Source organism: Zingiber officinale, chromosome 6A, assembly GCF_018446385.1.
Source record: "Zingiber officinale cultivar Zhangliang chromosome 6A, Zo_v1.1, whole genome shotgun sequence".
In the NCBI taxonomy this organism is placed as follows: Eukaryota; Viridiplantae; Streptophyta; class Magnoliopsida; order Zingiberales; family Zingiberaceae; genus Zingiber; species Zingiber officinale.
Window position 1 is genome coordinate 149,011,546 of NC_055997.1, and position 24,848 is coordinate 149,036,393.

The 24,848-nt window shown below is 33.7% G+C and overlaps 3 protein-coding genes across 4 annotated transcripts; all 3 read right to left on the bottom strand.

Annotated features, from left to right (window-relative positions):
* On the bottom strand, positions 1-2,442 carry LOC121998689 (WEB family protein At5g16730, chloroplastic-like). The gene is made up of 3 exons (XM_042553708.1): positions 2,283-2,442; positions 1,714-1,957; positions 1-1,623 (listed from the first exon to the last, which is right to left on the bottom strand). The coding sequence occupies exons 1-3, from the start codon at positions 2,300-2,302 to the stop codon at positions 1-3; spliced, it is 1,887 nt and encodes a 628-aa protein (XP_042409642.1). The 5' UTR covers positions 2,303-2,442.
* Positions 2,443-7,679: 5,237 nt separating this feature from the next.
* Positions 7,680-12,606, bottom strand: LOC121998691 (pentatricopeptide repeat-containing protein At1g71210, mitochondrial-like). 2 transcript variants are annotated; one of them, XM_042553710.1, is made up of 3 exons: positions 9,649-12,606; positions 8,529-8,583; positions 7,682-8,425 (listed from the first exon to the last, which is right to left on the bottom strand). In XM_042553710.1, the coding sequence occupies exon 1, from the start codon at positions 12,505-12,507 to the stop codon at positions 9,724-9,726; it is 2,784 nt and encodes a 927-aa protein (XP_042409644.1). In that variant the 5' UTR covers positions 12,508-12,606; the 3' UTR covers positions 7,682-8,425; positions 8,529-8,583; positions 9,649-9,723. The 2 variants fall into 2 exon arrangements, with proteins under 2 accessions (XP_042409643.1, XP_042409644.1); XM_042553709.1 differs by having other exon boundaries at positions 7,680-8,583.
* A 953-nt stretch (positions 12,607-13,559) lies between these two features.
* Positions 13,560-23,800, bottom strand: LOC121995485 (truncated transcription factor CAULIFLOWER A-like). Its single transcript, XM_042549215.1, has 8 exons — positions 23,616-23,800; positions 18,074-18,152; positions 17,308-17,375; positions 16,716-16,815; positions 15,830-15,871; positions 14,960-15,001; positions 14,738-14,871; positions 13,560-13,668 (listed from the first exon to the last, which is right to left on the bottom strand). Exons 1-8 carry the CDS (start codon positions 23,798-23,800, stop codon positions 13,560-13,562), a joined length of 759 nt encoding a protein of 252 aa, XP_042405149.1.
* Positions 23,801-24,848: the final 1,048 nt, after the last annotated feature.

Sequence of the window (24,848 nt, forward strand, 5' to 3'; positions counted from 1 at the left end):
TCATAAAGTATCAGCCTTTACTTCTTCTACCATTTTGTAAGCTGTAGCAGCAGCAGATTCAGCTTGTGCCAGTTTGTTTAACAACTCCACCCCATCTGCCTTTGCTGCTTGAGCTTCTTGCTCTGCTAATTTGAGTAAATCAACCACTTTTTCCATCCCGACCTTGAGCGAAGCAATTTCATCTTCTGATTTCTTGATAGCATTAATAAAATTAAGTTCCTTTGTTCCCCACTCAGTGCTGAAATTGCTATTTTCAGTTTCAAATCTTTCAACATTTTTCTTGAGGCACACAATTTCATATCTTGCTTCATCAAGCATGACTTCATACCTTTCTTCAGTGTTTTTGATTTCTGAATTTAATTGCTCAGTCTGAAACTTATAATCTTCGATTTCAGATTGCTGTGACAAAAGCTTTTCTTGATTTTCTCGGGATTCAGTAGACATTTCATGCAATGCTGCAGCTAAACCTTCCATTGCTTTTTTGATGTTTTCTCCTTCATCTTTGCAGGCATTAAGCTCGTCAGTGAGTTTACTCTTCTCCACCGACAGCCTCTCAATTTCTGAAGCAGAAACATTGTAATTGTCAAGTGCTTGTGACCTCTGTTCTTCCACTTTTGCAAGCTCAGTTTTTAATAGCTCAACTGTCTTCCCCAAGGTTATTGTTTCTTGCTGTGATAAACCAAGCTTCTTATCTGATTCTTTGAGATCCATTTTGTAGCTTGCCACCTCAATCTCCATAGATTCCATCTTCCCTTTAAGAACAGCAATTTCAGTTTCAGCATCTTGCAACAATGCTGTGCCCTCTTCCATTTTTTTCTTTGTGATCGCAAGAGATTCAATTGCATATTTCTCAGACTGATAGGATTCATTTAGCCTATTTTTTAAATATGCTACCTCCTTTGCCAACTCATCAACTTGCTTAAATGTATCTGATTCAGTCTTTTTTGCATCAGTCAACTCCATTTTAAGTCGTTCAACCAATGCTTCCATCTCCCGTAATCTCTCTTCAGCTGACTTCGCTCTTTCAAGTTCAAGTTGCAAAACACCAATTTCAGCATTCAACTTCTTAATCATCTCTGCAGCTTCTTTGTTCACATCATCCAGCTTGGAATCGAGCAAGGACTTTAAATGGCTCACTTCTCTCGCCAACACCTCCATCTTCTCTCCATTCATTTCAGCAGTTTTCTTTGCGTTATTCGCTTCGCTCAAGGCAGACTTCTTCTCACCAATGGCATTCTCAAGTTCAAGCTTCAGCTTCTGGAGTTCTTGAGTCACACGAAGCAGCGCCGAGGCATCCATCGTATGTCGCTTTTGAATGCTTTCGAGTTCACTTTGAAACTCATTCTCCCTTTTTTGTGAAGCTGCAATAGCTGCTTGCTCCAGTTCATCAGCACGGAATTTCTCAATCTCCAAGCTCTCATCAACCTTGTTCTTAGCAGCAATTGCCTCTTGGAGCTTCTCATTTACCTCATCAGCCAATCTCTTAGCTTCTTCCAGCTCTTTAATGGCATCAATCTTCTCCTTCTCCTTAAAAGCCAACTGCTCCCTTGCTGTCCTCAAGTCTTCCTCAACAACTACCAACTTCAACTGCAGCTCTGAATCCTTCGATGCCCTTTTTTGTTTCTATAATCAAAATCTAAATTTTAGACCCCCAATACAAATCAGCAAACTATAGAAGGCCCTGAAATAGTACATGATTCTCATTTTACTTACTTCAGGAATTGTACCGCTTTTGATAGGCGGTGTCGGTGGCTTCGACTCTGCTGATTTTGGTGATCGCTCAATCGAAGAACGCAGCTTTGGCACCGGCGAGGATGACTTTGGCAGGGGAGAGGATGACTTCGCCATGGGAGATGGCGATCCAGAGTCCGACTTGGAAGAACCATTTCTAGTTGTTTTGGTAACCTTGGGGGTCGGTGGTGTAGCCTTGCCATTCGAAGCCTCGGAGGAGCTGGATCTGCATAAATCAGAATAATCTTAGTTTTTTTTTCACATTCATACAACCTAACAAACCTGCTACGCACCACAAATCACAATGCAAGATAAAACAGAAACAAATCATTCTAACAAGTACAAAAAAAAACCTAAAAGAACATTCGGATAAATTTACCACGAACAGGTAGATCTACCATCCACACAGAACATCAATTACAGCAAAAAGGGAAAAAAAACAAAGGAATAGGAGAAAGGTGTCATCTTCAGACTAAAACTTAAGCTAAATATCAAGTAAAACCCTAAAAAAACAAGTGTTCTTCCAGATCTAGTAAAAAGAGGATGCTTACTTGGATTTGGAGTGCAACATTGTAGGCCGAGGAGACGGAGGCGGAGCTGGTGAATGCCACCAAAGGGAGGAGCTGAGTAGCAAAGATAGGGTAGGGCAGCGGGCGGCAGCAGACCAGAGCACAGAGGAATGCAGTGGAGAGGCCAAGGCAAAGCTACAAGGCAGCAAAGCTGGGCAGGTTAGTAATTATATCGTTCTCTCTCTCTCTCTCTCTCTCTCTCTCCCAAAAAGAAGACAATTTCAAATAACACCCTATGAATAATAGAAATTTCCATTTCACTCTCTAAAATTTACAATACCTTTATAGAATACCCTTTTAAAAACTATTAAAGTACTCTTTATTTAGAGTATTTAAAATCTTGTTGTGCGTATGGTTTTTCACCAAGGAAAATGATATTTTTGAAAATGATAAGGAGTAAAATGGAAAATACTTGTCCCATGATCTTTTTCAGTTAGAGCCCACAAGAAGTGGATTTTATGTTGGAAGATAAAGAGAGATCTCATTTATGTTTTAATAAAAAATAAAAAATAAAAAATAAAAAATATTAAATATTGAATGAGGTCAATCAAAATAAGATAAAGGTCCCATGATTCATATGGGCAGGGCAGCCACATGACAGTAATCATTAACCTTTATATTATATATATATTTATATATTTAAAATAAGATACAGAGGGTAGAAATTATCAAATGCATATTTATAGGTGTCAACAAGTCTTATTTGAGTTAATAACAACCTTAGTGCTAATTTTTTTTGAGCCCTTGACTATGTGATCCAGGGAGGATTTAATTTTCCAAAGGACATAATTTTTAATTTGAGAATTTGATTTTATCTGTGAGATATGTAAAATTTAAAAATTTATATTTTTATTACCTGAGAATATCTAGGATTCAAATTCCACCGTTTAAATATTTTCAAAATATTTTTATTATTTTTAGTAATTTTTATATTATGGTATTTAGGAATTTTTGTTGGTATTTCTAATTTTTAGGGATTAGAAATTATCTATATCTCTTGATTTATTAATTTATGTCTATTATGGTTTTTTTTAAGGTTTCTTTGCTTTCTTTGTAAAATTATAATTGAGGTATAAAATTTAGTATTTCTTTCTTGTTCAAGTCTTAGAGACAGTGTCTATATAACAGGCCCGGCTCAAGGCATAGGGCATTAAGACCTATGCCTAGGACCTCAATTTTATTGGGCCCATTGATTAATTAATTAAAGATATTAAAAAAATTAAATTAGTATCATTAATATTAATTAATTATAAATGTCTTGCTAATTCATTAATGACACCTTGTAAATTGATTCATTATCGATTCCACTTCCAATATACTTATCTTTATTTCCTCATTAATTGTCTACCATAATTTTATATAAGATTTTATTCTACCTTATTAATTGCTTACCATAATTTTATATGAAATTTTATTCTACCTTAAATATAATTCATTTTTAAATTGACATATTTCTTTCTTTTTTTTATTATTGCTCCAATTCCCATTTTATTTTGCAATTAGTATTACTATTCTTATAAAATCTAATGAATTCTTTTCTCCTCAATATTTCTTAAAAATTCTAATAGTTCTCTCATCAGTGCATTCTGTCCTTTTCTTTTTTCATCAACGATTTTATATGTTTTTCCTTCCTCACCGATGATACTCGAACGTCCTTCTCTTCCTTTGACGATAATATTTCTTCCTCGTTCTTTCTTTTTATTTTTCGATAATAATATGAATTAGAGAATTTTTTATCATAAAATACAAAGTAAAATGCATTAGCAAAAATAAATTTTTTAAAATTAAAATTAATAAAGTCTATTTGACATTCTAACTAAAAAGATTAAATAATTTAATAATTTTATTAATAAAAATAAAATTATTATCAAAATACCCATCAGAAAACTAAATTTTATATCAAAAATTAGTTTTTTTAAAAATAATATTTAATTCTTTTTAATAACTAATTTTAAAAATATTTGTTTAAAATTATTATTTTCGATCCCAAATCTAAATGAAAAATGTTAAAGAAAATTTAAAATATATTAAAAAAAATTGTTTTTAAATTTTTTTTGCCTAGGGCCTCAAGGAATCTTGAAACGACCTTGCTATATAATACTTATCATATGAGGAATCTTGTGCTAGTATTAGCAAGGTTTGTTTTGTTTTTGGCACTTGTTAGCCAGTATAATCATAATCCTATTTAGTGTCACTATATTGTAGTGGTAGAATGTTTATATAATCTCTCAAATATTTATGATTCTATTTTTAACTACAGCAACATATTGTAAGATATTTTACTTCAGTGAAATGATAAATTTGAAATGTTGAACTGTTGGACAGTTCGTTGTCAATATTTTTAAATTTATTCTGATGTCGATAAAAAACTTCTATGAGACCGAATCGAACATTCTTAGAATTAGTCGGTCCGACGCTTCCTAATTAAATCATGATATACTGTGAAATTAATTTTCCTAATGAGAAAGTAATCATGGAACCTTGACTATGAAGCAATAAATTATTAGCATTTTTTTATTTATCCTAATGTTGGATGAAAAGTTTTCTCCCTAATAAATCAGTTTATAAAACTGGATATCTGGATTTGAGATTACAAAACTCATGATGGGTGAATAACATTTTGTGATGCAGAGATAAATTAATAATATTTCATCAGGATGTTTGTTATACTAGTTAAAATTAAATAATGAAAGTGGTGGGGGACCAAAATGCTTTTTGTGACATCCCACTCCTTGTGTTGCTGGTTCTTGCCTGCATGTTTGCTTGTGTGTTTGGATTTATATATATATATATATATATATATATATATATATATATATATATATATATATATATATATATATATATATATATATATATATATATTATTTTTTTTCACTCCTCGGCTACGCTACTGGTTCTTGCCTGCATGTTTGTTTGTTTGGATTTATATATATTTTTTCTTCAAAAAAAATCTGTTAGGTTTATAGAAAATAGGGATGATACAGCGATAAGAATTGGTACGAGTCGATTATCACGATTAAGATTAGAATTAAAACGGTCAACATCAGAATTTAAGCAAGACTTAACTACATGAACAAAAGATATCTTTATCTTATTTAGATGAAATATTCTATTTAATTTTCTCTTTATTTTATTAATTATCAGTCATCTCTTCTCTTATCATTTTATCAATTCATTATATGTATAATATCAACGTCATTCTCCGAGCCAGACGGGTGACCCTCTCGACTTGAACTTCTGACCACTTAGCTTGTTCTCCTATCGATCGAATTAACCATACTTATTTACTCAAATGATCGATCGGGCAAGGATCCTTTCGATCGGCCGATGAACCTCTTCCCGCTCGAATGCAGCCAAGCCTTGCTTAAGTCCTGATGTTGATCGTCTTAACTTTGACCTACACCGTGACAATTGACTCATGTCAGGTAAGCTCTTCTTATCACAGCATCAAGGGATATATATATATATATAAAATTTAAACATCAGTGTTGCCGCAGCTAGGCTTTCTTAACATTATTCTCCAACTTAGAGACTAAGGCCATGAACTACCAATGGAACCATCATTCCTCGAGGATAAAGAAGAACCACATCAAGGATAGAAAGAACAATGGATCGACAAATATGATTTCGTTGGTACTCGTTTACTTGTTCCATGAGAAGCACTGAAACTTTCCGACGAAATCTGAACAAAACTCAGTATTGAAGGAATAAACTGAGCACAAGGAACACTCAGTTTTCAAGGTCTAAATCAGGACGATTACAATGGAATAAAAACATTAAGTTAAGCATCAACTATTCTGATTGACTAGCAAAGATATGATTTGGATCTTTTCAAAGTAAAAAAAAAATGCAATTAAAGAACTGGTTTTCTTGAGGAATTCTCACCATAAAACTCAGCAGCACAATAATAAAATCATAATTACTCGAGAAACACACATTTGTTCCTCATCAGCTGAGACGGAGGCTAGTGTTGGTGCATCTCAATGTTCATTGCATCATGCAACTTCAAGAATTTAATCAGATTGTTATCTGCGGTCTTATTCCTTAAAGAGATCAAGAGAAACAAGAGACCAAACCTGATAGAAAAATGATACTGGAATTGTGAGCATAATCTCTCGTTGCTTCACAATATCTTCATGGTTGTTTTTGCCAATAAATTTAATAATTTAATAAATTGGGATATTCAGATTCACATTACAAAAATGAAAAGAAATGTGATCAGTTTTTGGTCACAAACTTACACAAGCAATCAATTTTCATGTCAATATAACAGAGTTTAGTAGAATCGCTTCGACTCTGTGACGAGTTGGATCTCAATAGTGTGGCCAACTCTTTAGCCTCACAATACTTTTGATCAACAAACAATCGCCTCTAGTGGGTCATGTGTGAGCATTTCGAATGTACCAAGTTATTAAGGACCTAGAATGAATAGTGAGAGCTTGCCTTTGATAAGTCCAACTTGGGCAGTTAAATGCACTGGCGGAGACATCCATTGATGCCGAGAATGTTGGAACAAGCCTCAACCTCCAGTAGTCGGTGTCTACTGAGAAATATTCATTCGACAGTATCCACACACATGCACAAAATCTAAGGCCTTGCTACACACGGAAAGGATATTACTAAGCTCTTGCAGGTAACTGCTGCTTCACATTTCAAAGGAGACTTATACCCATTTCAAGTGTCACAAACCACTTTCTAAACCATCTGCTACAAGCAAATTGGAATGAAAGATCCAACTTTTAAGGAAGACACAGTTGATCTAAATCAGGATAATTACAATCACATAGAAAGAATAATTTAAGCATCAACTTTCATGATTGAATAACAATGATTTAAATCAAGAAAAAGTATTGTTATTCATGCAATTAAAGATTGGTTTGCTTGTGAAATTCATAAAATTATTTTTGCTCAAGCGACACACTTGTTCCACCCAATATTGATCTGTTCATCAAACACACCGAACAATAGGAAAAATGGAGTCTACAACTATTTACACATGGTTTAATCAGAAGGAAAACTCATTTTGACCAACTTATCAAGTTCAAGCTCTATGGAATTATATTGTGGATCATGATATATCTTACGAAGTATCTAAAATCACTATAATTTGAGATAGCTCTACTGTTAAGTCAATGGCTACTGAGTCAGCTCTGCCACATCAGCTTAGGTAGGCCAAATCACCATGAAAAAGGCTAAAATCTTAAGCTAAGATGAGGTAAAAGATAAAAGTAAAGATCTTTTCAAAGACAAACTAACTTGTTCTTGATCTAAAAGATGACACTAGAACTCTCATTCATAATCTTTTTGAAGCTGAAGGAACAAAAATATTTCATGTCAGACTCAAACAGACAATTTGAAAATGTGTGCTTACTCAATAAAGTCATGTATGTCGTAGATAATTTGTCATGTTGTCTTCTGGATTACGGTAGTTCACCAATCTTATATCAATTTGGCATATTCGAGCAAAAAGATGCTCATGTAGGTGGATTATGAAGGGTATGAATGGATGAAACACATGTTTTAGACAAGTTCATTCTAGAAGTAGTATGTCTCTATACCAAGCTTTACAGTGAAGAATACAATGTTTTTTTTCTGATATTATACCAGCCGTAATACATTGCATGCATAGTTTGAAACAATTTTTACACTTCAAAGAGTGTACGAGCCATTATGCATTTGCAAGTAAAACTTGCTTGAAGAAATGGCTCCACTTCTTTGTAGTTTATGTCTCTCAGCAAACTAGGCAACTTGGTTTTCAACTAATTCCAAGCATGCTACAAGTTACTGAAAAGTATCACTCTAAGTCTGATCAATTTGTTTGTTGCTATAGCTTTCAAGTTCTCAAGGAATTTACAGCCCTATTTCTACAGACTAAGAATAAGTGCACAACAAATAGAAAATGATATAATTAAGACGTAAATAAATTTTTTACTGTGCGTAATACAATTGAAGCATGGGATGATTAATTGGCTGTTTCCTTCAGCATGAAGAGAAAGCTTGATGGATCAATTGGACTTCGAAGGCAAGACTGCAATCAATGGCAAGCTTGGAGGCTGGGTGATTGGATCTCTTCTGCTAGGTAACTAACTTATTTTTGAATTACAAATTTCAGTCATTGAATCCTGAGGAAGAGGATCAGTATTTTATTTGGAAACAAAATTATCAGTTAACAGATGAATAACATTTCAATAATACAAAATCAATCTGAAGGCACTCTTTACTCACACAAGATATTGACAGACCATAGACGCACGGCTTCTTGTTCTCAAGAAAAAGGAACCTGTGAAATGTTTACTTGGAAAAATCAGATATCTTTAACATGAATATAAAAGAGGCTTATATATCATACATGAATTTTATGTTTAGCTATTTTGGTTTCACTGTTAAGTCAAAAAAAAAAAAAATGACCCAGTTATACTGGCAAGTGGCATTTCAGCTAACTTCCTCAGAACATGGGAAAAAGAGTAAAATTCCATTCTGGTGACATTCATTCTGTGTTTTCCTATTCTGTGTGTGTGTGTTTTTCATCCCAGTTAATGAAGCAAGTAAAATTTCAAGTAATTCTTCTAAAATATTATGTCAAAAACAGATGACAAATTACCCTGTCATGACCGGCCCCAAGCCAAGATAAAGGAGGAGGATTGCGTTAGGTTGCTAGTCAGCGTTAGACTATGGCAAAAAGGAAAATACAAAAAAAAACCCTTCATCCTTAAGATTCAACTTTTTTCAATTGGATTTATGATTACATAGAACCAAATATTCCTAAATGTAGACCATCATAAGAAGGATTAGCAACATTAGAAATTCTAGATTTGAAATCATTCAGTGTTTTGGGGGTTCTCCTACTTATGCGAGCCATATTTTGGATGTCCTTTCCCACATTATTCCACTATATTCCAAATTAAGAGGTTTGGATGCTAGCTTCCATATGTAAGCTTGATATAATCTCAAGAGCAACAATCAGGTTTGTGCTTCCCTATATTGCAATTGCATAGACTAGTCAATATTTATGAAGTTATGAGCTTTGTCAGATAGGCACCATTAAAGGATCACAACAATTTGAAAGTACAGGCAAGAAAATAGTGGTTAACACTAATAAGTAGAATTGATAAAAAAAAAAGGGAATTAAGCCATAATGCATCCTTCCAAATTTCACATGCAATAGGAATCATTCATTGAGCATCAACTTTGGTGATAAATAGTAAATACTAATCAGTTTCTCTTAACAAAATAATCGTGTTCAAATTGCTTTGTTGACAGAATGGAAAAAAGAAAATATACATAAGCACAAGAATAAAAGGCTAAAAAGGCCAATAGAGATGGGATTATGATTTCTAATTACTACCTGCTCAATTTGAGGCCATGAAAAGCACCAGAATGTTGTAGGACATCAAGTTTGCATTTGTAGTAACCATCTTTACTAAGTGGTGTTGTTATAGATCCTCATTGTATACCAGGTCGGGTGAAACCCATTACGATACATTGCTTCCATCCATCTCTCAGCTTCTCTTCTTTTACCTAGTTTGCAGAAACCATGGACTAGAATGTCAAAACTCCATCTGTTTGGCTCAAAACCTTTTCTGGACATCTTATGAAACAACTGACAGGCAAAATCTATTCTCCCTTCCTTACACATGCCCCGCATTAACATATTGTATGTAAAAACATCAAGCGGAAAGAATCTTTCAAGCAATTCATCTAACTTATCAATACTTTCGTTTATTCTGATTCCACCAGCAAATGCCATAACAAGATGGTCAATAATTGATCTTGAAGATACTTGAGTTTCCCCACTCACTGCTCCTGCATTGTTACTCTCTCTTGACTGAATCCAGGCCCGTAGAAGATCCCGACTCTTAAGTGTGTGCAAAATTAACACATTGCACAAGAATGCAGAAATTGGGCGGCCAGTTTCAAGGAAGTCCTCGATAACTTTCACAAGAGTATGGTAATCCTTGTTAGAAGATAATTCAAGAACAAGATCTTCATAACATTGGAGACTTGGAATGAATCCCTTTACTCTTGCCTCCTTCCAGAACATCACAGCTTGCTCTACCTTCCCAGCTTCACAAAGACCAGTTATAAATATATTGTAAAACTTGGTACTAGGTTCATGCTGGTTGCACATGTAGTTGAAGAAATTAAATGCATCGCCTATCTGTTTGCTCTTCAGATAACTGTTGAGGATGAGAATACTAGTATCAATACTGGGTTCGATCCCTGCTTTCTGCATCATGTTGTACAGTTCCCTTGCCACATCGGGCTTTTTAGCATGTGCTGCTCCATCAATGAAGTAGTTGTAACATGTCCTTTTATCTAATTCCAGGCATTCCAATTGCCTGTTTAATAGGCCAAGAACCTCATTAAGCTTGCCCATTTCACATAAGCAACAAACAACAGACCTGTAAAGACTTTGACTTGGAATATGACCAAACTCTTGCATCTCAAGTATGAGCTGCGGAAGCACATCAACCTGCCTCAATAAGATAAATGCCTGGATCAAATTAACATATGTAGACTTGTAGCGTCCCAACATACTGGCATCCTCTCCGCTAACTATCTTGGGTATCAGGCAAGCCTCTTCTAGATTCCCAGCTTTAAACAATGCTGACATATACCTAGCAAAAACAACAGGCAAAGGTTTCACATCCTTCTGAAGAGCACCAACAAGCAGCTTATTCACCTTATCGAGCCTTCCCTCTTGGCAAAGAAAGTTAGCAAGAACATTGAAAGTCCGCTTCCCTGGGAAGCGCCCCTGTTGCATGGAATCCTCCAATATCAAGCAGACATCATCCACATTTCCCCCACGACACAAAGCATTGATCAGATGATCATAGACCCGTGAACTTGGATTGATGCCGAGGTCCCGTCTAGAGTTATACAAGAACAGGGCAACATCCACCATCCCCGCCTTGCAGAAGAAGCAGAGAGCTGAGTTCATAGTCAGCCGGTGAGGTGCAATACCCTCTTCGATCATTTCAACAAGCACGTTGTAGACATCCTCAAGTCGGTTCTGCTCCAAAAGCCTGAAGACCAACTCGCTGTAATGGAAGCTCTCAGGGAAGTAGTCCTCCGAGAACTTCTTGCTCACTAAAAATTCTAGCACGGCATCAAGCTTTCCCGCATCAACAAGGTTTCCAATCCAGACACCGTAAACTTCGGTGAAACCGAACTCATCAACTATCCTTCCTGCATCTTCAAATTGCCCTTTCCGGCAATAGGCTTGGACAACGGTTCCTACCATGTGACTTGCAGCGGTGCGGGAATTAATCACTGGAGAAGCAGCAAGCTCGCGGAGGCGAGTCTCAGCATTGGCAAGCAGCCCTTGGCAGCAGAGGCTCTTAAGTTGGATACAGGCAGACACAGGGCCAGCAATACCGCGCTCAGACATTTCGCTATTGAGGTCGTCGGCCAAGTCAAAGAAGGAGGCCTCGACGAGGGAGTTGAGGAGGACATGGTAGGAGAAAGGATGGAGGTCGAGGCCGAAAAACCGCATCCGAGCGAAGAGCTGGAGCGCCTGCTCCGGTTTGCCGGCGACCGCATAGCCAACCACAAGTGTGTCATGGAAGCGTGGGGTGGGGCCGACGGAGCCACCATGGAGGAAGGGACGACGGCGGAGCTCGGGCGATGCGGAGGAGAAGACGCGAAGCCAGTCGATGACGACGGAGGCAAGCTGTGCCTTGGAGAGGAGACGGAAAACGGCGTGGTAAGTTCCGCGAGAATGAAAGTAAGGGAACTGGCGTCCAGCCCAGTCGAAGAAGCGAAGCCGCAGGAGGAGCAGGGCCCTCCCGGTAGCGGAGGTGACGAAGGGGTGAGGGCGGTGGCGGAGGAAGTTGACGACGAGGGATTCGGAAAGAGGGATGCGGAGGGAGGCGAGGGAGGAGTGGAGGGATCCATCGTCGGGAGAGGACTCGAGGGCGGCGTAGATCCGGTCGAGGAGGGAGAGCGGGTCGGTGCCCAGTCGGAACCAATTTCCGACGGCGGAAGCGATCTCAGACGAGCTGGGGAAGGCGTCGGGAGGCCGCTCGTTGAGCGGATCGAACAGGGGGAGGAAAGGGGGAGGGGCCGACGGCGAGGAGGTAGCGGACGAGGTGGAGAAGAGGAGGACCGAGGAATATCGAAGAGGAGTCCAAGGACGGACGGGGGAAGAGGAAGAGGACGAGGGTTTGGGGAGTAGGAGGAGGCGGCGGAGGCGGAGGGACATATCAAAGAGCTGCGGCAGTGGAGGATGTGGTTCGGCGGCGCCGCGGACGAGGTTTAAGTTTAAGGGCGTCGTCACCGCCGACCCAGTCCGTGCTAAATCCATCGCGCGGGTCAACCGATCCGTGCCGAGGCAACTACGTTGGGTGAATTCGTGATTATCTTTTATTTAAAATTATGAATAATAAATAATAATCAATAAGTAATACATATATTTATATTCAAAAATTTTAATTTTAAAATTATATAAAAAAAACCCTACTCTTTTTATATTCTATCAATGTATAAAAACATGGTAAAATAATTTTTAAAAGACATTAGGAAAAAGTAATAAAGATAATAAAGAAGAGAAATAAAAACTCACAATTAGTTATTTATTATAGACCTTTTCTCGAGAATATATCTCGATTAAATCTTACTAGGAAAAAAATCCTTTTGCAAAAAAAAAAAAAATCTAGTGAACAAAAATATTATGATAGATAATACTTTGGAAAACAAATTTATTGGATTGTAGTTTATACATAGATGGAGTATAGATTTTGCCCGATTAATTTTGAAAATAGACGATACCGATTATACATATAACAAATTGTATTGGACATTGAAGGCTGAATGAATGCTACAAATAATACCAAAAAGATTCAAATGAGAAATTTCATCATTTGATCAACTATGAACCAAGAAAAATATTCAACTGAATGCAAATAACACTTCCACATTGCAATTTGCTGAGAAATAAAATATAAGTTTCTTGTATCATACTCCAGAGAAAGATAAATCTTAATTCTTGTCTGTAAATAAATCTTAGGAAATATTTTACAAGGCACAACATTTTACATGGAACAATCTAGCAGATTGTCTCTGAATTCATAAGTTCAACACGAAGTCTTCAACTTATTATCACACGCAACTTATATAAGCGAGGGAAAGTTGAGATCAACAAAGTACGCAATAAACTTGCATGGTCCATTGAACTGGCTATAAACTTACATGATTCATTGAATCGAATTCAGGAATCATTCCATGGCCTTACCGATAGAGATACTGATCCATAGCTCATAGAGGCCAATAATCATGCTCGACCGTTACGTTCCCAGGATTGGCTGCCAATCCAGGATGATCAAAGTGGTACCTGTCAGTCAAATCTTTCTTGGTCAAAGTCAATCTAAGAATCCAAATTTGAAATATTCGCAAGGGAGAAAACTGAAAGGCAATTTAGTCAAGTACGATGCATAAAGCTCATGCTGGATTTTTTTTTCCGGTTTAATGTGCTCAACCTCGATTTTGATACTTAGTGATTAAAAGATTTTGGAAGAACAAGAAAACTGGAAGGAAAAAAATCAGTTCTTAATTATTTGCATGTAATGAAATTCATTTCCGATCTATAATTTTTTTATTTTTTAAAATATATTTTGATTTATATATTTTTATATTGTAACAAATAAAATTGAGAAACTTACAACTTTTATGCCTTTTTTCTTCTTTCTAAAAAAAAATTATCGGAAGTAAAAAAAACATACTTCTTTCCTCCCACTAACCAAACTAAAACTAAAAAGAAAAAAAATTCGGAAGTAAAAAAACATACTTTTTATATATTTTAAAAAATTTATTTAGCATATTGATAAGAATTTTATTCATAAATATTATTTATAAATTTTATTCATTGTAGCAAAAAAGTAACTTCATTCACTTCAAGCACCCCTCACAGAATGTCTCCAGATTATATGAAGGAAGATAAATAACAGGGTCAACTTATAGTCACCCCTTAAGTGACTAGGAGTGGAAAGAGTTTTTTCACGAGAGTATGTATCTACAGGGGATTGATCTTTGCCCATTGTAATAAATTTGTCACCATAAACATCCCCGTAAAGATAATGTTGCTCGTGAATATTATTCATGAATATTAACTAACTGAACGCATATGTATTCGAATTTTTTTATTTAATTTAATGAGTTATTCAAGGTTGTTCACTTAATTAATCTTGTATATTGAACGAACATAAAACAAACTCTAAATATCAAATTTATTCCCAGACATTGGATTCATTTATAACATAACCCTACTAATAACATGTTTAAAAGATAATTATACAGGTGATGCAAAAATAGTAATAGTGAATAGAATGACAATGATTTCAGCTAATGAGAAAAAAATGCAAAACAACCATCTAAATTGCTGCGTTAACTATTTAGAGTGACCATGCAGAGAGAGATTTGAAGAGAGGACATTGTACCTTATCTGCTGAGTTGGCTGAGATCCCATGGGGCTTTGTTGAGGAAAGGGAAATGGATCTGTTTGTTGTATCAAGACATTAGATTGCCAACTACATCCTTCAAGATCTCTTACAGATTTGGTTTCGGCCTCAAGCTGTGAAAGTAAGTGCAGTACGATACAATTACCAGCAAAAGGTTAAACAGCAAAGTAGCAGTAGACAGTAGTGTTATTAGAGCAAAACCTTCTCCCTAAGCTGCTTGTTAATCTCTTCCAGATGACGCTCCTACATGCAACAAATAACAATCAAGAACTTTGTCTCATTTTCTGAATAATTAAAGTCAGCCCGTACTGGATGCAGGGCCGGCCCTATTTTTTGAATGTCCTTAGCGAAAAGACAAGAAAGGACTTTTATAAGAAATAAAATATTAACTAACAATTTGAATAGAATTTAATAAAAAATTTTAAAAATTAATATATTTCATTTAAAATATGATAAACTCTATACAAAATATATTTCTTAAAATTCTCCGAAAAATATAACACCATCTAAAATATATTTTCCAAACTTTTCCAAAAAAATACAATATCTACAAATACAAAAAAAAAATAATCAAATAATCATTAAAAAAAATTAAATCTTCTAATATTTTGAGAAACAAAATCATCAATAAAATATTAAAAATCAAAATTTTCTAACATTCATTTTCAATGCATAAAATTATCAAGTCATTTAATCTTTCCTAAGACATAGTTGAATACAAGTGAGATTTTTTATCAATTTTAGTTTAAAAAAACTTATTTCAATCGATGTTAAAACAATTCAATAAAAATATATTTTTTGAGTTTTTATTAAAACAATCTATATTATATATGTATGCTAAATTTTGGACTCTCAAAAATTGCAGGCCCTAGGCCATCGCCCTTGGTGATATACCTAAGGACTGGCCCTGATTGGATGTTTTGCCGTGCCATTTGAAATTTAATTGGAGCTTACGGCATGTAAATCACCGAACTATAGCTTAATTTCTCTAATTAAGGAACTTAATTTAATGTGGTGATTGTACTATAGCTAATTCTGAATTAATTCAAATAAAAACATAATTATCCTTACTTTTCTTTGGAGTTCTTCAATGCTTTCCGATAGTAGTTGTGTCTGTCAACCAAGTAAGATCAGGGTTAACTTAGTATAAGCTCAAAAATGTAATAACGGTAGATTTGATAATGGTTTCTAAAAATGCTCCCAAACAGGCACTCAGTATTTGGATTCTGATCCCCATATTCTTGAAGAAAAATATATCCATAAATAGTAGAAATAAAGAAGATTGATTGATGTATTAGTGGCTTTCCCTTCAAAGATAATTCAAAATTTGACATCTGAAGCTAGTAATGGATCAAAGTTATCATTTGCGTCAAATATATAGAAAGATGGATGAATGCATCAATTAAACTAATTAAGCAATATGATATGTTATGTGATAATATAAAGTATGGCATCTGTGTGATCATCTAATCATTTATTGTCTTTTGATTTTTGAATGTGTTCTGTGCAAATTTCATGTGCTTGCAAGATCTTTATATTTGCTTGTTAAGGCCTGTGATCTGCTTGATTCTCTTTTGATTGCTAATGTTATTTCCTTTCTATCATTTGTATGTAACCACCGATGAAACTTTAACTAATTGTATAACACAGAATCATAATAGTATTTCATCCATAAATTTCATGTTATTAACCGACCATCTCTAATTTTTTTTGAAGTCAATTATATCTAGAATGAGGAGAGATGAAGTTGGAATAAAGATGGACGAAGCAATTAGTCTGGTTCAGACCCAAATTCCATCCCATTTCATGGGGTATATCTTTAAAAGAACAACTACAAACTAATTAACCTAGGGAGAATATGAAACACAAAATGTGAATCATATATGAAATTACTGCACATTAGAATTGAGGTTTAGTAAATTTGTTTATGTTCGATAGCTGGCGACAAAAAGCTTACCCTTCTCTTCCTGGCTTGAGATAGAGCTAATTCAAGTTGGCGTTCAAGTTGTTGTAATTCTTTCCCATTCAGTTGTTCAAGGTCTTCTCCAAGTAAATGCCTAAACATAATTGATCAAGTGTGAACATTTTAAGAATGAAAAGATAAGTTCATAATGGATCTAGTCTTTCACGAAATGACAAGTATTAATTTAAGAGAATAATATTTATTTCATCTGTAACGTTTATTTTCTTTTTTAAAATGAACTTAATTTTTTTTAATTATCTAGAGTTTGAATTTTTATACCATTTTACGTCCAAATAACTAATATCATTAAGTTGGTTTATGGAACGATAATGTGATAATTTTTTAACTTAATGAGATATGACAAAGAATGAAATATGCCAATCTTTGTGGCTCATCGTTCCATTAAATTAATGATATTAGTGATTTAAAATAAAATGATAAGGGTTTTACAATGGTGAAGAAAAATTTAACAATCTTAAGATTTAGAAATAATATTTTGAATAATAATAATAATAAATGTGAGAATTAAATGTTATTTTGTCTAAATTTAAATATTAAAATGATAATTTTTCTACTTAGAACAAACCTGTAGGAACGCTGTAAAGACTCGTATTTTGCCTTCAGTTTGGAAAGTTCATAATACCAATTTCTTGTCTGCACAAATAAAGAAATTAAATGAATTTCACATACCTTTGAAACTTGATCTTAAAACAACTAAACAAATGAAAAAATCTTTGGTCAAGTAAGCTATAATTAGTAAAGTACGATAAAATTTATTAGCTATAAAGTCAAACAAATTGAAAACAAAATCTATATTTCTAGAAATTATTACAACTTTTCAGATAACTAATTCCTTCAATGTAATGAACTATATATCAGTAAATTACAGAAAAAGATACTTAACCATCAACGCCTATAAGTGTTTTTTATCATAGCATAATCTAAAATTTCTATAAAAAAAACTTATGTAGATATATTATCTTTAAAAAAGTGGCTAATTCAAACAATGTCACTTGCACAATTGAAAGAGTCATTAACTCATCTCTCCATCAAACTAAAGCAATAAGTGTTGTAAATATGTTGGAAATTTTATGGATTTGTTGCATGCATCTTTAGTTTTTTTTCTTAAATAGGAAAACAAAAGTCAAGAACTAAATAAACAAGTACATATGTGAACTAAGTATATACAAGTAATGATCCTAAAGAAATTAAGCATACAAAAGTGAGACTAAGGACATATAGTTATCAAAATAATTTCATGCAACATACTAAAGTGAAATGTAAATGATAAAAGGAAACTAATTAGCAATCAACAATACTAGACATATTAAACAGGCATAGAAAAGACAAACCGATGTCTGTTGCTCCTCAGGTTCATACTCTTGTGATGCATAACAATGACTTTGATATCGCTCAATTATTTTGTTTATTCTGCATAGAAAACAAAAAGCTTCTTTAGTGTAAAACCCAAATGGTTTAGTGTTAAAATGCGTATAAAAATCCATCAAACTTTCATAAATTACATGAATAGTAGCGTTAGCATACAACTAAGAAGTAATACTTAAAAAAAACTCAAAAAATTACTTGTACTAGAAGTTATAGATAAACTAAAAGCATCTTCTAATTAAAGAATATATAGCAAATAACTATAGTTACTCCAACATGAAATTTAGTTGTTGTGTAAACTGATATGGATTTTCATTTTCATTTATATTCACATTCACATTTGAATGTTGGAATTTGAGAATCTAAATTGTTCTCGAATTTAGTAGTTAATATAAAAAAATATCTATGCTCATGATTTGAAATTAGATACTATGATAGAATGTCCAACTCATGAAAACCAATTCAGACTTTATTTGTCTTGTTTAATTAATCACGAGTTGACGGATGAAGTTTTTATCCAAAATCCAATGAAGCCTACTAATTGTAGATAATTTAAATAACTTTTTGCTGGGGAAGACATAAAACTTTAAATCTAAGCAGAAATATTCATAGTAATGAAGCGACTGAATTTCTTAAGAAGACTAACATGTGCGGTGAGCGTGAGCGCGTGCCCGGAGCAAGTCATTTCAGATTACTATGCGTTTGGTTGAGGGTTATTATTGATAACCTCTCCGCCTCTCCTCCCCATCGCGCCTCCTCCTCCTCTCCGCCTCCCTCTCCATCGCACTTCTCTGGTACTACATCCGCCCTCTCCTTCTCCTCCTAGACCAGGACGCGGACCTCGCTGCGGCTGCCGCCTCCTACCTCCACGCGTGCGTTGTGCGCCGGGGAAGGGGAAGCGCAGCGGTGACTTTTTGATTAATAAACTTAGATCTATTATTAATCAACTCCTAATTAAAAAAAAAGGTTAAAACGGTTCTAAATCCTAACCGATTTAACTCGATAAAATATGCATAAAATCATTTTAAATTCTGAAAAATCTAATAAAATTCTATACATTGGTATTTATTTATTTTATATTATTAATTTATTATTATTAGTTATATTATTATTTAGAATTAAATTAAATTAAAATTCTTAATCTATTTAGTTCTTATCATCCTAAATATAATGAATATAGATTGAATAAAAGATAATAATATATTAAAATCTTTTATGTAAGTTGAATAAAATAATATTACGTTATGTTTTATTTTTCATAACCAAGTTTATATGATTACCTCATAAGTAATGAGATAATTAAAATCATGTATGATAACTTCAATTAAATACACCCCTAAGATCTAGAGGTGAAAGATACAAGTCAAGCAGTACGGATCCAGGAATTCTGGAGATAAAGTAGTCAGGTAATAACTAAATCTGCATTGCTTCTGTCATCGAAATGAGCTGAGCACCAGTTATGAGTTACCTATCCCTCTTCATCGGTACAACTACTCAACCTTTTGCATCACACGGTACAACTACACAACCAAAGTTAACAGTTCCCGAAGTAATACTAGTGAAAAAAAAACAACCGAACATATTTTCAAAAGAGATTCAGTGTTTTCCAACAAACTTCTAGCTTATTGCTTTTATTTACTTAGTCATCTTTATATATATATATTGTCTTCTCAGACACTATGAATTGGTACATGCTACGTCCGTTTTTTAGGCGTTTTGATCAACAGAATATTGGTCTACAAAATAAATCTACCTTTTTTACAGGAAGAGGGACACTATAGAAAGTACTTCAATTCATATATAATGACATTGAAGTGATAGATTTTACAGAGCATGAGTAGGATCTATGTTTAGTCTCTTTTTCCGATTTCACAGTTGAAAACTGATGGCCTTATTGCATCAATCAATAAAGAAGTAAGGAAGAGCATAGGTTTCATATATATTCGAAAGAAAGCATGGGGTGTTTAGGGTTTATATGTCCAATAGTTGAGTTGAAAAAATGAAATGGCTTATATAAATTACTAAGAGATTTACAGTGCAACTTGATATAAGAAAAGAAATGCAGCTTGATATGAAGAAAAGAACAAGGCTTGCCATTCCATATATTTAATTTTAATATAAGGTGTAAATTAGTCTAGCAGTTTATCCATTGTCATTTGTTCTTCAGCTGAAACATGCTTAGGTTTTCAAACTACTGTTCTCAGAGATCATACCGGACAATGTTTCTAATGCTTCCGTTTCTGGGTACAAACTCTTGAAGCTTTTAAATAATCAGATATAATGAGGAATTTAATTTAGTTTTACCTTAACTAATTAAGGACAAAGACAAAAATTATACAGTCGTATTTTCAGATCAGTTTTAGAGCTAGCTCGTAATATATTGAGTGTTTAAATTTCTTCTAATTACAATGATAATAACTTCAGCTATCATTTTATTTTATTTTACTCTTTAAATGTTACTAAAAAAATGAGAGTTTAAATCAGGGAAAGTTTAATTTTTGTAAGATATTATTATTTCACCTCTAACTTTTCAAGCATCCATACTATAACAAACTATAATCTGGTATTTAAATAATCACCAAAAAAACATGATTTATTTAAGACAGTTTTATGCAACATTATAATAAAATTATATGTTAGGTTATAATGTATATATCTAGGATAGGAAAGATAGATGAGTTTTTCATGATATTGATGATATACAATATAAAGGTACAAATATAGAACAATATAGTCATTATTTAATTATCTAGAACTACCAAAAATAAACACATTAAATTCCATGTTGATCTTGACCACAGCAGTGAATTTGATTTAGGTTAAATTTAATAACAAAACCTTAGTACACTTTGTTTAAGAAGTTAAATGTTATTGATATTTTACCTAATTAAACTAATACGTACCTTAGTACACTGATTAAAAGATGATTATGATATGGCTTGCAACTATAATTAAATAATAATAGTAATAATAATGTCTAACATATTTTATAAATTGATGAAATGATCAATTACATTTTATTTAATAAGTTAAATGCTATTAATATGTTAATTTAATTTATTTTGGACCTTTGGTGATAAATAAATATACCTAGCTAGCTTTCGTGGCTAATTTTTTAAAAATATAATATAGTAATTTTTCGCTCTAAATAAAGGGTAAACCATTGTTCACCATCAAACATTAGATTGATTGAACACTTTTCTTTAGAAATTTACATATGCATATATATGCATACTATATTATGCCAATTACAAGATAACCAATGAATGAGTGCGTTAAAGAAACTATATTACTAATATTCTGATTCTTTGGAATACTTTTTACTAAGTTTTTTTTAAAATAACATAATAGTTTGGAAACTATCTTTTAGTTTGATCCGGAATATAATAAAAACAAACAATGAACATCATTATTTTTAGATTTTATATACAACATTCTACTCATAATCATGTGTCTAATTATATGTTGACTTAATTATACTATCCAATCAACAAACTACTTATGAAAATCATGAACATTTTGTGTACATTAATATTATAATTGATGTTAAGAGTTTATAACCCTAGCTATCCCAAGCATTACACCAATCAATATATATCAAATTGACTTAGTTGAGTTAAATTCACTTTATTGTATGTCCAAATTCAGTTTGCAATGGACTTAGTTTAGTCTGTTTCTCTTTATTTTTCCCAAAATCTAAGTCATGAATAGTTTAGTATTAAATTTTAAATTAAACAAACTGCATGTACTTTGTAAATTTCATATCGGATGAAGAAATTAGAAATTAGTCAACTGATTAATTGTTATTTAGATCTTAATACCAATTTACCATTAGAAACTTTAGCAAAAGTATTATTGGACTAGACATTAATGGACTATAATAACAACTTTGTAAATTACTTAAATCTAATATATATTCAGGAGGGTATAGTGCATGCTTATTCACTTGTGAGCACTAAACTTCTAACCTAACTTCTACGGGAATCTTAGATAATTAGAGTTCTAAATGAGCTTTTTTATGCTTTCAATATGTCACATTAATATTATAAAATTTTATTGAAATATTTCTAATGGTTAGAACTTTAAATGAGTTTTTTTATGATCAAATTTATAACATATAGTTTCATGAATTTATGCATATTACATCAATTTCAAGATAAAAGATCAAGTTTGAGTTTTTACTATTATTCTTAAACTACAAACTTCAAACTTTACCTTAATAATAGTTCAAACTTTTTTATTTAGCTTTTTTAATTTTACAAATCTTGCATTGGAGATGTCCTAAAAGAGGTAATAGAGTTGTTGTATTTACAATGTTATAATTAGTGTTCATTTATGACTGCTAAACAAAAACATACGAGATTGGGGTTTACATTAGGGTTAGGGTTAGTTTAAAAGAATGCTAGAAAGAAAAGGAAACGAAGTGTCTACGAATCTGTGCCGTGACGAGATTTATAACAAACGAACCGGAGAAAATTTATTTTTTTCTTCAAAGCTATGAAATTTAGGGAGCTATAACAAAAGGCGCTGATAACTAGGATAGAAACTTTAACCCAAACTTGAACAGAAAACTCTATATTTTGTTTCTTAAAAGCTATGAAAAATTGAGGGCAAAAAGCACTGGTAACTGGACTAGAAATTTTAATCTAAACTTCAACAGAAAGTACTTCCAAAAATCAAGCAAAATTTGCTTCATGTATGGGAAAATCCTAATCAATAAAAAGGTGATTTTTCCTGCTTATTGTCCTTGAGGATCTCAGAAAGAAAGAGTTATTCTCCATTCTAAAACCATGCATGTCTCCCTTTAATTTTGTTTGACTCTCTCACTCTAGGGTAGGGTTTGGGCAAATAATACCTTTCTTTTTCATGATCTTGCCTCTCTATTATTCTGGATCCACACCATGAAACCAGAAGAAAACCGCAGATCTTAGAGTCCATGAAAGATCTCGAGTAAAAAATGAAGAACCTAAGAAGAATCTTGAAAAGAAGAAAAATAAGAAACTAACCTCTGATTTTCTCATGCCACCATCTCTTCCGATACCATCTTGCAACACAAGAAATCGCCATGGATGTGTACATTTATAAGCGTACAAGTAAGAGGAAGAAGAAGAGTAAATCAAGGAGGCATCGTGTCGAGTAGAGATTGGGTGGTTTCTTAAGATGGAAAGAGCAATAATGACAAAAAAATAACTCCACCACTCCTGTTTCTATATGCAGATCCCTAAAGTCTATAACCTATCCCACCTTTTCCGGACTTTGAAAGGAGCAACACAAAAGATTTAAAAATAGGGAAATTAGAGAAGAAACCTAATCGAGTCCCACCAAGTTTGCAGGTTTTCTCTTTTCTCGCTAGCTAGTAAAAGCATATATAAATATCTTTCCCCTTTCAGCTCACAGTCCCTAGCCGTAACCATTCTAAGAAACTTATCTACCTACCTTGGCAAGCAATCAATATATAAATCAAAGAAGCGCATGAAATTAAGGGAGAGTGGTGAGCTAGTACTCAACTCTGAGCTGCTGCTGAACTCGAAGAGCTTGCCGCGGCTGGAGAAGATGACGAGTCCGATCTCGGCGTCGCAGAGGACGGAGAGCTCGTAGGCCTTCTTGAGCAAGCCGTTGCGGCGCTTGGAGAAGGTCACCTGCCGGTTCACCTTGTTCTCGATCCGCTTTAGCTCCACCTTCCCTCTCCCCATGGCCGATCGATCGAGCGAGCGATGATTCGATCTCCTCTCCTCTCCTGATCTTCTCTCTAGTTATTCATGTGCGATCTCGATCCGCATCAATCAATGCACGATCGTATTATCACGAAAGCATAAAGGGCGAAAAGAGACGGTGGTGGTGACAGAATGCAAGTAAGGTGGACCTGTGGATGTCCTTTCCTTCTCACAATTTTTGTAAAAATAAATAAATAAATAAATAAATAATAATTGTTATTATTATCATTTGATTAATTTGTTGGTGCTAAATGATAATGCGGAAGAATTTTATTTCATTTCCAAAATATATTTTATTAAGCTCAACTCCGAGGTTTAAGGAGAAAGATTAATAAGTTAATCACTTTCGTTGTTCTTGTTTTAATACGGATCCCCTGCGGAAGGGCAAACAGGATGCTTATGAACGAGCGGCCGAGGCTGCCGTCGGCAGAATGCATTTTGCGTCGGCATCCGTTAGGATGTTGAGTTCCTGAGCCGGAGCGGGCACGGGATACGGACGATGGAACCTTGACATTGTCCGTACTGTCCGAGGGAATCATTTCGCGGTTGGAAGAGGTTTTCGCGTCGGGAGTCGTGACTTGACGCGCTGCGTGGGAACGCGAGCGAGATCGTTATTTAATTTCCCGCCAAAGTTTAACGCGAATGGTCATAATTATTTATTGACTCTGTAATTTATTTATTGGAAAATTTTGCATGAGTCCGTTGATAAATAAAATTTTGCATGGGGTTCACATTAGAAACATTTTTTATTTTCCCTCTCTAATAAAAAATATTTATTTAATTATTCCTAATATTTTTAAATATAAAAAGTTTAAAAATGAATATCATTTCTCTTAAATTCAGTATATTAAATTAAAATTTAGTATATTTTCTATTAAATTGAGCATGATTATTTTTCCACCTCAATTGGATGGAAAATATATTAAATTTTCTTTAAATGATCTGATAGAAAATATATTAGATGTCTTTAAATGATGTTAAATTTAGGAGGAATTATATTAAGCAGGAAAACAATCATGCTCAATTT